This window comes from Amphibalanus amphitrite, unplaced genomic scaffold (genome assembly GCF_019059575.1).
Source record: "Amphibalanus amphitrite isolate SeventyFive unplaced genomic scaffold, NRLGWU_Aamphi_draft 000405F_arrow, whole genome shotgun sequence".
NCBI lineage: Eukaryota > Metazoa > Arthropoda > Thecostraca > Balanomorpha > Balanidae > Amphibalanus > Amphibalanus amphitrite.
In genome coordinates, this window is record NW_024881899.1 from 543,624 (window position 1) to 556,722 (window position 13,099).

The 13,099-nt window shown below is 47.5% G+C and overlaps 1 protein-coding gene across 1 annotated transcript; it reads left to right on the plus strand.

Annotated features, from left to right (window-relative positions):
- Nucleotides 1-2,421: 2,421 nt before the first annotated feature.
- On the plus strand, nucleotides 2,422-8,931 carry LOC122390678 (5'-nucleotidase-like). Its single transcript, XM_043383845.1, has 7 exons — nucleotides 2,422-3,048; nucleotides 3,261-3,461; nucleotides 3,840-4,044; nucleotides 5,565-5,797; nucleotides 5,941-6,096; nucleotides 6,324-6,518; nucleotides 8,920-8,931. The coding sequence occupies exons 1-7, from the start codon at nucleotides 2,719-2,721 to the stop codon at nucleotides 8,929-8,931; spliced, it is 1,332 nt and encodes a 443-aa protein (XP_043239780.1). The 5' UTR covers nucleotides 2,422-2,718.
- Nucleotides 8,932-13,099: the final 4,168 nt, after the last annotated feature.

A 13,099-nucleotide genomic window follows, 5' to 3' on the forward strand; every position in this document is an offset into this window, starting at 1 on the left:
CTGGAACTGAGCTGGTAGCAATGGAGCTGAGTGGTAGCGGATGCTGATTGGTAGCGGATGCTAGAGGTCAGAAGTCAGCTGGAGCTGAATGGTTGCGGGTGCTGGAGCTCATAGGTTAGCAACTAGTGCAACAGAACAGCAGGAGGTGTTAAGTAGCAGCTGAGAAAGAAGAAGGCGTAGCCAGAGCTACTGTTGGAATAGCTTCAGCTGCAATAAATGTCAGCACTAAATCTAATCATAAAGCCATCTGACAGCAGCTTAGTGATGTCGTGCTCGAATGTAGGTAGCTGGAGTTTGTTATGTTTTAATTGTATTCTGATTCGGTAAAGGATTTGGTCAATTATTGCATGCTAATATTCATCGAAGTGAAATTTTTGTTGACCTTTTTGACAGGGGCGGTCGCAGACTTGGCGTTTGGGGGGCAACTTGGCAAGGGGGCCCCTGCGCTGACCCGGGGGCCCGGTGCTAGCTTAAAGGGGCCCATCGGGGTGCAGGAACGGCTGGAACATTGTGGGTGCACGCCGCACGGGTGCATAAATCCAGCCATTACTGGTGAAGCGGTGTGGGGGGGGGGGAGCGGCACCCGAATGGAGGCTCATTGCGAGCTTTCAGGCTGTACCATATCGAAAAAGGCACCTACCGATAAGTGCATTTTGAAGTATTGATAATGTCAATAATTCACGCAACTGTGAATTGACTACCGCATAAAGTAAAAGCGGCTTACTTAACCATTTTTGAAGATATCGCAGTACTTTTGACAGTGGGTCACCAGTCATCGGTATGTGCTACTTTTTATGTCTTCTTTTTTTACCTGAGCACAAATGCCCAAGATTTGAACACCATCACAGTAGCAACTAGCAAATGCTTCGAAAGATAGATGTTGGACAAAATATCCTGAATTTGTCGCGCTCCATGGCAAGTAGTGTTGATGAGAAAAGGGGGTTTTGTTCCAAATTAATGTGGGTGCAGAATTGTCTGCCACCCACTGGAGGATTATTGTTATTTGTTAGGGCAACTGCACCCACTGCACCCATGGTTCCTACACTTATGGGCCCATCGATAGCGCTTTGGCGATACCTATCGCCTAGAGGCTGCAATGGGGCCCGGCTTGGAGTACAATGTCAAACCCCCCGAGGCCAGCGTTGGACTCAAGGATCAGCAAAGGGCCTCAAAGGCCCCAGATGGGACCCCAGAGCGCAGAGGCTGATGTGGGCCCTCAGGGGCAAATACGTGACGCCCAAAGGTAAGTCTTTGGGCCTTCCAGAGAACATAATAGGGCCATCAGTGGCGGGTGTAGAGACCTCATAGGCCAGTTGGGGGCCTATAGAGGCGAGTTTGAGGCCCTCTCAGAGGCTAATGTGGGGCCTCAGATGTCGGTGTGAGGCCCTTAAAGACCGATATGGGTCCTCAGAAGCCGGCATCGATGCTTCAGAAGCCAGTACGGGGCCCTCAGAGGCACATAAGGGTCAGTTTTGGGTTCCAGAGACAGACATGGGACTTTCAGAGGCCGATGTGGGACCTTGAGGGGCCGGTTTAGGCACTTAGAGGCTAATTTCAGAGGACCTGCAACCTGCAAGTACAGGGCCTGCAAAGGTTGATAGTTTGGCATAAAATGGGTAGGTATTGATTCGATGCAGCTCGTCACGGGGAGCCTAATGGTGGTCTTTGTTTTGCGCTACGACGTCTATGTAGAATTGCTAAACAATGAGTTTGAAAATTTGACGTCATCAATTTTGAACAGTGTATACGCTATAACTTGGCCAAAAAAAGAGGTATCGATATCAAATTTGGTATGACGCAAATGACGTCATTCTGACGTCATTTGCGGCCAACCTATCAGAGCCTCTGGAAAAATTGTTGGTCACAATGTGTAAAATTGATGCCCAGAGAGGTCCTCAAAGTTTGGTGACGATATCTGGCAGTCGTTTAGGAGATATCGACGAAAAAGGACAGGCGTTTCGCCCCCCCCCTCCCCTACGGGGCGCGGGTTAATCTACCAAAGACTCCACTCGCATCGCCCGCTCCGTAACAAAGGACAGTAGCGTACGTCGAACTCTATTCCGCCTCACCAAAATCGCTCACTCAGTATAAATGTAGAAAAAAAAAATAGGCTGTGCCATTCAACTCATTACCTAACCTCTAAGTAGGTCGTCGTGTAGTTCTGAGTGCTCATCGTTTAGGAATGGTTTTAAAAATTAGATGAGAGTACCGTGCGACGATTTCTTTTGCCCACAGTCGTCTACCTATTCACCGGTTGCTCCTCCGACTGAAGTTATCTAGGTAGTCCCCAATCCATATATGCGGCTAAAACTGACACATCATGCTTTATTTTGAAAATTTGGAGCAGCAAATGAACTTTGCGTTATACGACGTAGGTACCTATGCGTTAATTGAATAGAAACCGACAAGAAATTGGTGAGCTTAATTTATCAGAGAAGATGCCGTCAATGCGCCGCCTGTCTTTTTAAAGTGATAAGAAACGAGTTTGGTTTGCTCGGACCGGTAGCATTAGCGGTCCGCAGATACCTGTGTAGGTGGGTGATAATTGGCAGACCGTGTCAGTCACCGGACAGCCGCAGAAGACGTGACATCTGGGCGGCGCGCCGACACAAGTCAGCACCGACAGCGGCACGGCAGCTCCCCAAAGGCCCGTCGTTCTGGAGAGCTCACAGACCAGGTGACGAGGGCTCAGCACTGGCCACTGGAGCCATCAGCGGGATGGCTTGTCTCCACCTTTTGTCTCTTCTCGTCGCACTCTGCCCAGCGGCGGCCGAGTTTCAGCTGACCATTATTCACAACAATGACGTGCACTCCCACTTTGACCCCGTGGCGGCCAGCACGGGCGCGTGCCCTGACTTCAATGACCCGGACAATCCCTGCTACGGCGGCATTGGCCGGCTGGTGAGCGCCGTGAGCAGCATCAAACAGCAGGTACCGAACACTCTGGCGCTGTACGGAGGCGACATATTCCAAGGAGACCTGTACTACACCCTGTTCAAGTCGCAGGTGGTGCTCGAGATGATCAATATGGTGTCGTACGATGCTATGGTAAGTTCAAAGTCAATACACCCGGTTATTTCGTTTGCAGCTTTTATAATGATTGATGAATGATGGCATTGCCATAAAATCAAACCATGCAATTTGTTTCAAAACATGTTTTATTCGAGTGAATGTTGCGTAAATCAAAATGAGCTTGAATGTGTTAGGACGTTTTAAAAACGTCCCAGTAAACGTCCCAGTGCACTATGGCGTTGCTGCAGGCTCTGGGCAACCACGAGTTCGACGACGGTCTGGACGGTCTGCTGCCATATCTGGAGGGCGTTAACCACCAGCAGCTGTGCACAAACATCGACTTTGGCGCTCTGACCTCGTCCGTCACCGAGCAGTGCGCCAACAGCGTGGTCCGGGAGCTCGATGGACGCAAGATCGGCATCATGGGATACACGACGACCGAAACGAGGGTGCGTCGGGGACGTGAAGCCGTGGAAACGATGCAGAACGAGGGATATCCCGACGGGATGTGATCTAAGCTGCCGTACGCGCAATGGGGATCGGAGTCAGAGACCATCCGCAAGCCGTACTCCTCTGGTCGTGCTTTCCTCGGAGAATATAGCGCTGAGACAGCAAAACTTAGGCATACATTTTAAACAATCTGGTTGATCTAACCCTAACTGACCTCACATCATCAGTTGTTCCTCGCACGCAGTATCATTATCGTTCGTCCGTATCGTTCCTGGTTATCATTATTGCCAAAACGAGCGTCAAAGTGAAAAAATTAAAAACTTAATCTAAATTATCTGTCACTAAATCAATGAAAGAATTGACCGCCTGTCTTACAGAGCACTTCTAATGCGCCACGAGAGGTGACGTTCACCGACGAGGTGGCGGCGCTGCGCGCAGAGGCCAGCCGCCTCAGGGGGCAGGGCGTCGACATCATCCTCGCCGTGGGCCACTCGGGACTGAAGCGCGAGATGGAGATGGCTGAGCTGCTGGAGGACGTCGACATCATTGTCGGCGGTCACTCTCACTCGCTTCTCTACACAGGTGAGTGCTCTTCAGCTCCACAGCTGAAAGCTGAAGCCCTTATTGTGGAGCTTATATATTGCAGCCAAAGATCACTTCAGCTAGGTGCTGTGGTCAGTGGTAGCTCAAGCTGATAGCTGTAACCAGTGACTGGCCTAGTGGCCACACTACCTTATAGGTAGCTGAAGCGTACGATTACTCCTCCAATGTGTGTCTATACTGCCGAGTCAAGGCCTGACATGCATATGTTACAGTTAGCATGCGAAATCCGTTAGGTTGCAACGTAACGTTACGTTGCAAACTACCTGACCGGCCAGGTAGTTTGCAACCTAACTACGTAGTTACGTTGCAAACTAACTAAATTAGGTTACAAACTACCTGGCCGGTCAGGTAGTTTGCAACGTAACTAGTTACATAGTAGGGGAGAGTGGAGCACATTCGTGCATGGGGCACATTCGTTTTCAGCAATTTATGGGAACACGAGTGACTGCACGAGCTAAAGGTAAATATGAAAATATGTCTATCATTGCCGCCCTTCGTTCACTGTAGGAGACAACACTGTACCTGATGTCATGCTTGATAAAAACGCAAATTTGTCATATTCGTGGGCTTTCCAAACTTTTCTCATATCATCCATTTTCGTGATCCTGACTCGGAAATGTGGTTTAACTTTTCAAAATTGAGTCCGAAGAAGCTCACTCTATTCACGGAACTGCTGCAAACTTGTTTGTTGAAAAACTGTCATTTTTCAATAAGAAATTTTGAATTATATTACAAATAGTGCTGTGGGGCAGGTTCGTGCACGCACTGCCTAGGGGCACATTCCTGCATATTTTTTTCGTTTTTGCGATTTATGACTTTATCTGTAGTAGCGACGCTCGCCTGACTCAGTCTCGGCTGCTTGTGACGTCGTGACAAGTAATTCACGTGACCCTTGGAGAGGTCACGGAGGCGGGTCGATGGCCGGCGGTTGGCACATTCTTGTTGGTCAGCCAATTCTTTCTACATACGTTGTGCAATGCATTCCTGTGGAAAGGAATCAAGTAAAATGACCCCCTGCCCATTTCTTTTGGTAAATTTCTGGCAATGCCCGGTAATTCATTTAATTTTGCAGGGTGCACGGAAGTGCCCCACCCCATGCACGAATGTGCCCCATACCTGGGGCAGTTTCGTGCAAACGTTAAGAGTTATTAAAAGTCATTTTTTCTAATAGAAGCGGTAACTTTAGAGGATAAGTTTTAAGAGGAAAAATATGTGCAATAGTTCCTTTCCATACTACAATCAACAATTTTGCCGTTGCACTAACCAAAGAACAGATATATGGATTTATCCATTTTTTGCACGAATGTGCCCCACTCTCCCCTAACCTAACGGATTTCGCATACTAACTGTAACACATAGACATCGTTTTATATATCGGTCTGCTCTGGTAAGGCCCAAGCTTTATCCTTACCAATGCATCTCGGAGAGTGACGCACTCATACAAATACATGCCGGTACTGAGGCTACACACTTCCGCTGACGTCATCAACCTTTCACAGGAGATGCACCGCATGAAGACCCCACTGAGGGGCCGTACCCGGTGGTGGTACGCCAGGACTCGGGTCGTACCGTGCTCATCGTTCAGGCGTACCAGTACGGCAAGTACCTGGGCAGGCTGGACGTGACATTTGATGACGTTGGCGAGGTGACTGCTTGGGGCGGCAATCCGATCCTGCTAGACGGAGAGCAGGACGAGACTGCTGAGGCGGCCCTGGAGCAGTACAGGGAACAGGTGCGGTGCAAGGGAGAGAGAGAGAGAGAGAGGGAGAGAGAGAGAGAGAGAGAGAGGGAGAGAGAGGATGCGGGAAGGGGAGAGGAATAAGTGACGATGGATTATACAATTCCACTCTGACATCCCGCTCACGTATTCTCCAGTTGGTCGTGCTCCGGAACCAGGAGATTGGGTCCACTCTGGTACAACTGGTGGGGGACAGAAGTGTCTGCCGCGCCGAGGAGTGCAACTTGGGCAACCTGATCGCCGACGCAACGCTGAGGGCGCTGCTGACCCCCGCTGAGGGACAGTGGAGCCAGGTGAGGTGGCCTGAAGATAACAACATTTGAGGAGAGGCGAGGAAAGAGGTGCCAAAAGGCCGATGAACATTTTGTAGACGAGCTATGTAGGAGCGGCAGTGCTGGATTGAGAATCGATGCAGTTTGCGAATACCAAATGATCAAGCAAAGATAATGTTGAATGTAAGTGAGTGCGTGAGTAAGTGAGTGAATGACTGAGTGACCCCCTCCTTCACAAACGCCTTCAGGTACCGGCCGCCATCATGAACGGCGGTGGGATCCGCGAGTCGGTGGCGCCTGGATCCGTCCGGCTCTCGGATGTGCTCCAGATTCAGCCGTTCGGCAACACCATCAACGTGGTGACCCTCCGCGGCGCCACGCTGCGGGATGTGTTCGAACACTCCGTCTCAGCAGTGGAGGAGGGCGCTGGACGATTCCTGCAGGTCGCAGGTGTGAAACATTTTTCTCCCAAAATTTCTCGTTAGAATTGCTTGATATGTTTTTACCTAAAGCATTTCTTCTTGCCAAGTTTGTGTGAGCATTAGATATTCCATGAAAATTGCAAAGCAAAACATGTCATATGCCAGCTCAAACAGAAGTTTACATGTTTTATGTCAACATTCATGGTGTTGACTCAGGGGCGTCGCCACGGATTTTTGAGTGGGGGGGTCGGGTTTCTAGTCTTCACCCGATGGGTAGGGGTGTTTTTTTGCCACACTTGCCAGTTTTGTGCGTGCGTATGTGCATGTGTGCGCGTGTAACAAAGCGGCGTGCAGCGCCGCGAAATTTGGTATAACCTATTAGGTAGGTATACCTACCTACATCACTTGCGTAAAAATTATCACTGGTCACTTAAGGTCAGGTCGCTATGTCAAGTTCAGTTATACGGTATACCTCTATCAAACTTTCCCCTCTCGCCATTCTTGTAGCTTTTCTCCCATAACTTCGAAATTTGGTACACTGTATAGTGTATACCTAATGTATGGGGTTATACGTGTCAGCAATTAATGATTCTGAGGATTTACATCTATGATCTGGAGGCAGGTCAAATACGTGACCTCATCATTAGAAAATAATGAGAAATTATAAAAAGCACGAATGCCTCCTGCTTTGAAAAAGTTCGTCAGAAACGCAAAATATCTTTGGAGCCATGACAAATCAGCTCATCATTGCCAGGGACAGGGTGCAACTTATGGCGAGTGATGACTCGAAAGGTCATTAGTGGAAATGTCCATCGATGGCCACCAGCATTTTTTTTTCTACAACTTTTGACGAAGACGCGGTAGAGCGATGACAGCACCTGGAAGGTGTTCATAGTTCAGCTCAACAACACGGATCCATTCATATGCAGCAGGAGGTCCTTTTTCGATCTGGACATAACGTTGACCTGAGGTCGTTTTAACGTTAATTCTGAATGGTCAAATTTTAACTCATGTGACGCGTCTCAAAGAGATAAACACAGTGGTGACAAGACAACATATGTAAATACCATACAAACTCACGGAATCTAAGGTTATTGCAAAGCAAATGTTTCGGCAGAATCTGTCCAGTTAGCTGTTCGCCTTCTATGGGCAAAACATAGACCTGAGATGAAGTCTGACCCGAAGCTAGCGAAAGAGCGTTGAAAGAGCTATCAAATATGTTTTCTGCTTCACTGTAGCCCTTCTATTGGTGGGCTCCCAGTCGCTAACTTATAACGTATACTAAAGTAACGCTGATGTATGCTTTCGACCCCTGATCGATCTAGAGGTTTGCGGAAAAAAGAGCATGCTGCCCGTGACGAGAGAAAGCCGATGATACCCATTTACAAGGTTTCGGGTCATCTCAGGACTCAGGTCATCGCCATTACGTAGGGAAACTCGGGACCTGCTAGAACTTTGCGAATGTAAGTTGTGATGGTTTTTCGAGGTTCTGATTACGAATGTTATCTTAGTTTTGAACGAAGACGATGACTCCATGCATTTGGGGTAGATCAGGTCAGGTCAGATCGACCAGTACTTAGTAGTGGATGACCACCACCGATTGCTTCCTAACATGTTATACATATGTATAAGCAACACAACCACTTCTTAAATGTTCAGATGGGCGCTAAGTTCAAAATCAGCTCCAAAAACTATCCTATACCTAAATCAAAAGCATGTTATGAAAAAGTGAACCAAGGTCATCTTTATTTGAATCAGGGATATCGATTTATTTTAAAGAAGGTGATTAACACGAGCGCACCGGAAGTTTCGTTGCAATCGGCTTCTTTTGCGCGACTTCTTTGCGAAAGCCCGAGACGGTTTCATCTGACTCCCTTTCCCCATGCATGTGCACTGTACAGCTAGTTGTGACGATAGCCATGGGGCTGAGGCTAGTTTGTAGTTGTAGTTAGGTACTGATCCGACGAATCGACTGCGACCATTTTTTTTTAACGATCAGACGAACGCTCGGGGCAGTTTTGGCGCGTCCAATCCTTTGAGGGATAAAAAGGTACTAGAATGGTGGCTACTTAAAAATATTGTTGTGCTGGTGTTCCCCGCCCACAGCTAATTGAACTTTAGGTAATTGGCTAATTGGCTTTAGGGAGCTCTTGAAGCGATTCTGAATCTGATGTATTTGTTGGTGTTGCTGACGCCTGCTTCACTGACATAAAAGCTAAAAAAGCATACTCAGCATCGCAAAAAGTGGGGGGGGGTCGACACCCCCAGTTTTCAAGAGTGGGGGGGTCACGACCCCCCCGACCCCCCCGTCGGCGACGCCCCTGTGTTGACTGAAGCTTCTCACTCATGCATACTTTCCGGATTGTTAGCATCCCACAATTTTCAAATGACCAGCGTAACTTTTCCCCCATTCCGCCTACAGGCATACGAGTGACCTATGACCTCGAGTGTCCGGTGGGTTCACGGGTGCGCCGCCTCGAGGTCACGTGCACCTTCTGTCTCGTGCCTCGTCTGGAGCTCGTTCAGGACGATACCGAGTACCGAATCGCAATGCCGAACTTCCTTTCTCAGGGAGGAGATGGTTATGATGTCATCAGAGATAATAAAATTGCCGAACTGAATGCAGGTGAGCAGTGATCATTAGATTATGTTATAAAGACTGATATAACTGGCAGTTTCTGATAAGTAACTAAGACCGCCGGCTCCGTGCGCTTGCTCCAAGAGCGTTTGGATGTCGTTTGATATTCTAGCCTGATTCTAGCACGTTTTAAGCACGGTGACTATTTTTAAGTGCACGTGAAAGCGCGGTGGACATCCTCTTTTTTCGCGCGTTTGTGTTACCCACACTCTTTGTGTGGGTTAAGTGATTGCAATCTGAATGATTGGCTTGACCTAACGTGTTGCTCGAAGACTAACTACACTGTGTAAAATACTCGATATTTCTATCGCAGCACTAACGGCAATCTCTTTTCTCGCCAGACTTGCTCGACGTTGATCTCCTCCGCGATCATATCGAGCGACTGTCTCCCGTCATAACTGGCATTGAGGGCAGAATTATCATCACCGAAGACAACGGCATCTGTGGCAACGACGACCCACGTCCCCATCACGGATATCCGGAACATCTCTCTGGGACGCTGGGACATCTGGGACATCTGGGACATGGGAGCCACTCATACCCCGGCTATGTCCCCCCGCACCTTCATGGCCTTAGCGGCGGCAGCCGAACACCGCTTCCACCACACCTCATTGGTTATCACATCTATCACCGAAGACGTCATCATAGGTTTCTCTAACACAGCGGCCAGTAAGAACAGCAGCAGTGTCACGTTCGGTAGCTTTACTTCGGCCACGTCTCCGCCCTGTAATCAGTCACCAAGAGGCAGAAGGGCTTATGAGTTGACGCGGAAATAGCTCTTCACCAGAATGTGGCATACTTCAATCGGCAATTTAAGCTTTTAAATGACACGCATGACGCATGCGCAATGCGCATGCACCAGTCGCACTGCCAGGCTGAGACTTGAAAGCACACTCTTCCTTGGCTATAAACTGCTTGCGTGTGCCTAGTAACTAGCTGCGACCCTCTTCACGTTTTAATTAAAGTAGGAGAGGAAGAACAATAGGTCGGCTATGACTCATTAGTATATGTACTGTATTGTACTGTATAGTATATGTACTGTACTGTATTGTCGAGTGAAAACCGTGGAGCCTTCAAGTTTCAACCCCCGAGTTCTCCGTAAAAGAAGCGTGCGTTTGATGCTCATTCTGCTATATTTGGCTTATTTGGGCTATATTATAACGATGCACAGTGGGGATTTTTCCGATCTAGCACCTATTTATTCGTAGAGGGCAAACCATGGGTAGAATTGTAGCCAGATTGTGCACAGATGTTGGCTGGTGTGCCCTGGTGAGAATTTTACCTGTAAATGTGCATAACCAACATAGTATAGGGGGTTCAATTGGACCCCCCCCGCTCAGCCGTTTGGCCCCTGATCAAGCTAGAGCTTCGCGGAAAAGTCAAGCGTGCTGCCTATGACGAAATTAGGCCGAATATATCCAATTTCAAAGTCCAAGGTCATAAGCTGACTTTCCAAGTCAGTTTAATGACCCAACTAAAGTTGGGAAATCGAGACCTCTTGAAACTTCGCAAAGTTAGGGTGTTACGGGGTATTTTGGGGTGCTGATCACGAATTTCATGTTAGTTTTGATCACAGACGATGTCTTTATGCATTTAGGCCAGGTCGGGTCAGGTCACGTTAGATCAATTAGTAGGCGTCCTGCCGGCCATCCATAGAAGTGTCACCTACTACTGATAGCTTCGTAACATGGAACGAAGGCACTAGAACTACTTCGTAAATATTCAAATGGCTGCTAAAATCGAAATCAGCACCAAAAACTACCCTAGAAACAAGTAAATTTCGAAAAAAGTGAACCAAGGTCATCAAAAGGTCAATGACCTTGACTTGACCTTCACGTGACCTTGACTCCCACCATTATGCATGGCACCAACATCATTTATTTGAACGTTTAAAACCACAAAAAGACTGGAAACCGCGGATAATGTGAGCTGGCATACGCCGAATCGCGATTCCGGCCAAACATGGTCTCGAGAAATATGCCACAGGTCAAAGGTCAGTTGGGTCAGAGTCATGAAATTTTTAGGTTAGATGTAAAATTGATGATCTCGAGGGTACCGAAAGTTTCGGCGCGATCGGCCGCTTTTTGCGCGAGTAATTTGCGGAAAACCATGGGGTTTTATCCGACCCCTTCCCCCTCCCCCTCCCCACAAGTGCGATGGTTAATAAGGTTACGGTATGTATAATTTACGCTTGTCATCCTATTCCTAATGAATGTGTCTCAGAAAATATGCATCATATAAATCACGAAGTAAAATTATTCGCCTATGTCCGGAACGTACCTATATCGTGCTGTTTGCCCTAGCGCTCCTCGAGTGGGGTGTTAAGATACTCTAATGTGAATATTCCGTGTTCAGGCAAGTTTCGGCAGCCAAACTAGGCGTTGTCTTGTGCAGAAGAAAGTGGCGAATTCGATAGGATATATTTCGGAGTGGAAAAGTGTGGTGAACATTGTTGATTTCCTACATTTATTTAGAATACCATTCCTTCAATATGGTGTCTGTAAAGGTTTTTTGTAAAGGGCATTTTTGTGACCTTAGTAAGGTTGTGGCATACTTTCTGTTTGCCATTCCATTCCTAATAAAGGTGCCTTTCAGACGATATGCAACTTTAAGACCTCGCAAGATTAAAACCAACAGGACAGGACAATGAAATTGAGCTATACTTTCGGGCCTTGCTGAGCCCATTGAGTAATCACGCATGAGTGTTAACTTTGGGCGCATTTTTCCTAGTTTTGCTGTGGACATACAGATAAAACAATGCCATATATGAAAAATTCAAACATTTCTTAGCCCTACTGACACAAAAAATAAACAAAAATCCAAAAAATATTTTTTGAATTAATAGGCGCTAGATCGGAAAAATCCCCACTGTGCGATGGGGTGAGTAGAAAGTGGACCGCCCTGCTTCCGTTTACGAAAGTGATGTGACAATATACCTGTTTAACTCATTTTTAGGCAGACGTCAATTGATGGCGGAAGTGACTGGGCTAACCGGCTTTAACCCGCGCCCGGCTGGGGGTCCTGGATTTCCACGCCCTGCTGGGGGGGGGGGGGTGTTTGAACACCCCCCCCCCCCTTGTAACTCGGCTCCTGGGCCACGTAGCGATACGCGGAAGGCGGCGTTCGAAAGAGCGTCAAAAATAATGACGAAATCACTTCGGTCAATTTTTTGGTCAGGTCAAAGGTCAGGTCATCAGAGGTCATTGAAGGCAAAATTTCGCCGATTTCCAGGTCGAATGTCGAAAATTTCCAAGAAGCCAACGCATAACTCGAGAACCAATAGAGCTACAGCGCCGCGGAAAAGCGCATTCGATAGCCCTATTAAAGTCCTTTCTGAGTAATGTTCTCAGATTTGACCTAACGTCAACGGTTTTGCCTGCAGGGGGCAAAAACTGCAAAAATAGCCGATTTTTTCGGAAACAGTTTTTCTGCAATAACTTTTGACCCAAGCCTTGTACGAGCTTACTTTTACCGGCATTGTGTTCCTCTCGTCAAGACGCATCGAATGAACTATAAGTTGACCTTGAAAGGTCAACTTGAAAATTTGACCTCAGGTCAAGGTCATGACCTGACCGGAAAGGGTCATGTTGCACATCAGTCGATCCGTATCGTCGAGCTGAACACATCTAAGGCGTTTTCATCGCTCTAGCATGCCTCTATCAAAAGTTATTTGCGAAAAACTGTTAGATACCATTCGTGACCTAAGATGACCTCAGGGCATAAACAAGGGTCACTGACACCATTTTCATGTTCAGTTTGTCTAAACCACTTGTAATTCGGTGTTTGGAAGTGTTTATAATGTCTTTTGTCCAAAAGAGGCGCATTTCAATTTTCTCCCATTGACTTATAATGGGGAGGTCGCAAAATTGACCTGACCTTAGGTCATCGATATCAAAATTCTGAGATATACATTTTGTACATGCTATTGCTCTTAGCAATCGCTGAAAGTTTCAAAGCGATCGGT

Excerpts from the sequence above, each read along its gene's own strand:
- LOC122390678 (XM_043383845.1), top strand. The coding sequence starts at position 2,719 with ATGGCTTGTCTCCACCTTTTGTCTCTTCTCGTCGCACTCTGCCCAGCG. Across the intron at positions 4,045-5,564 it reads TCACTCGCTTCTCTACACAG|GAGATGCACCGCATGAAGAC; the intron begins GTGAGTGCTCTT and ends AACCTTTCACAG. Across the intron at positions 6,097-6,323 it reads CTGAGGGACAGTGGAGCCAG|GTACCGGCCGCCATCATGAA; the intron begins GTGAGGTGGCCT and ends AAACGCCTTCAG.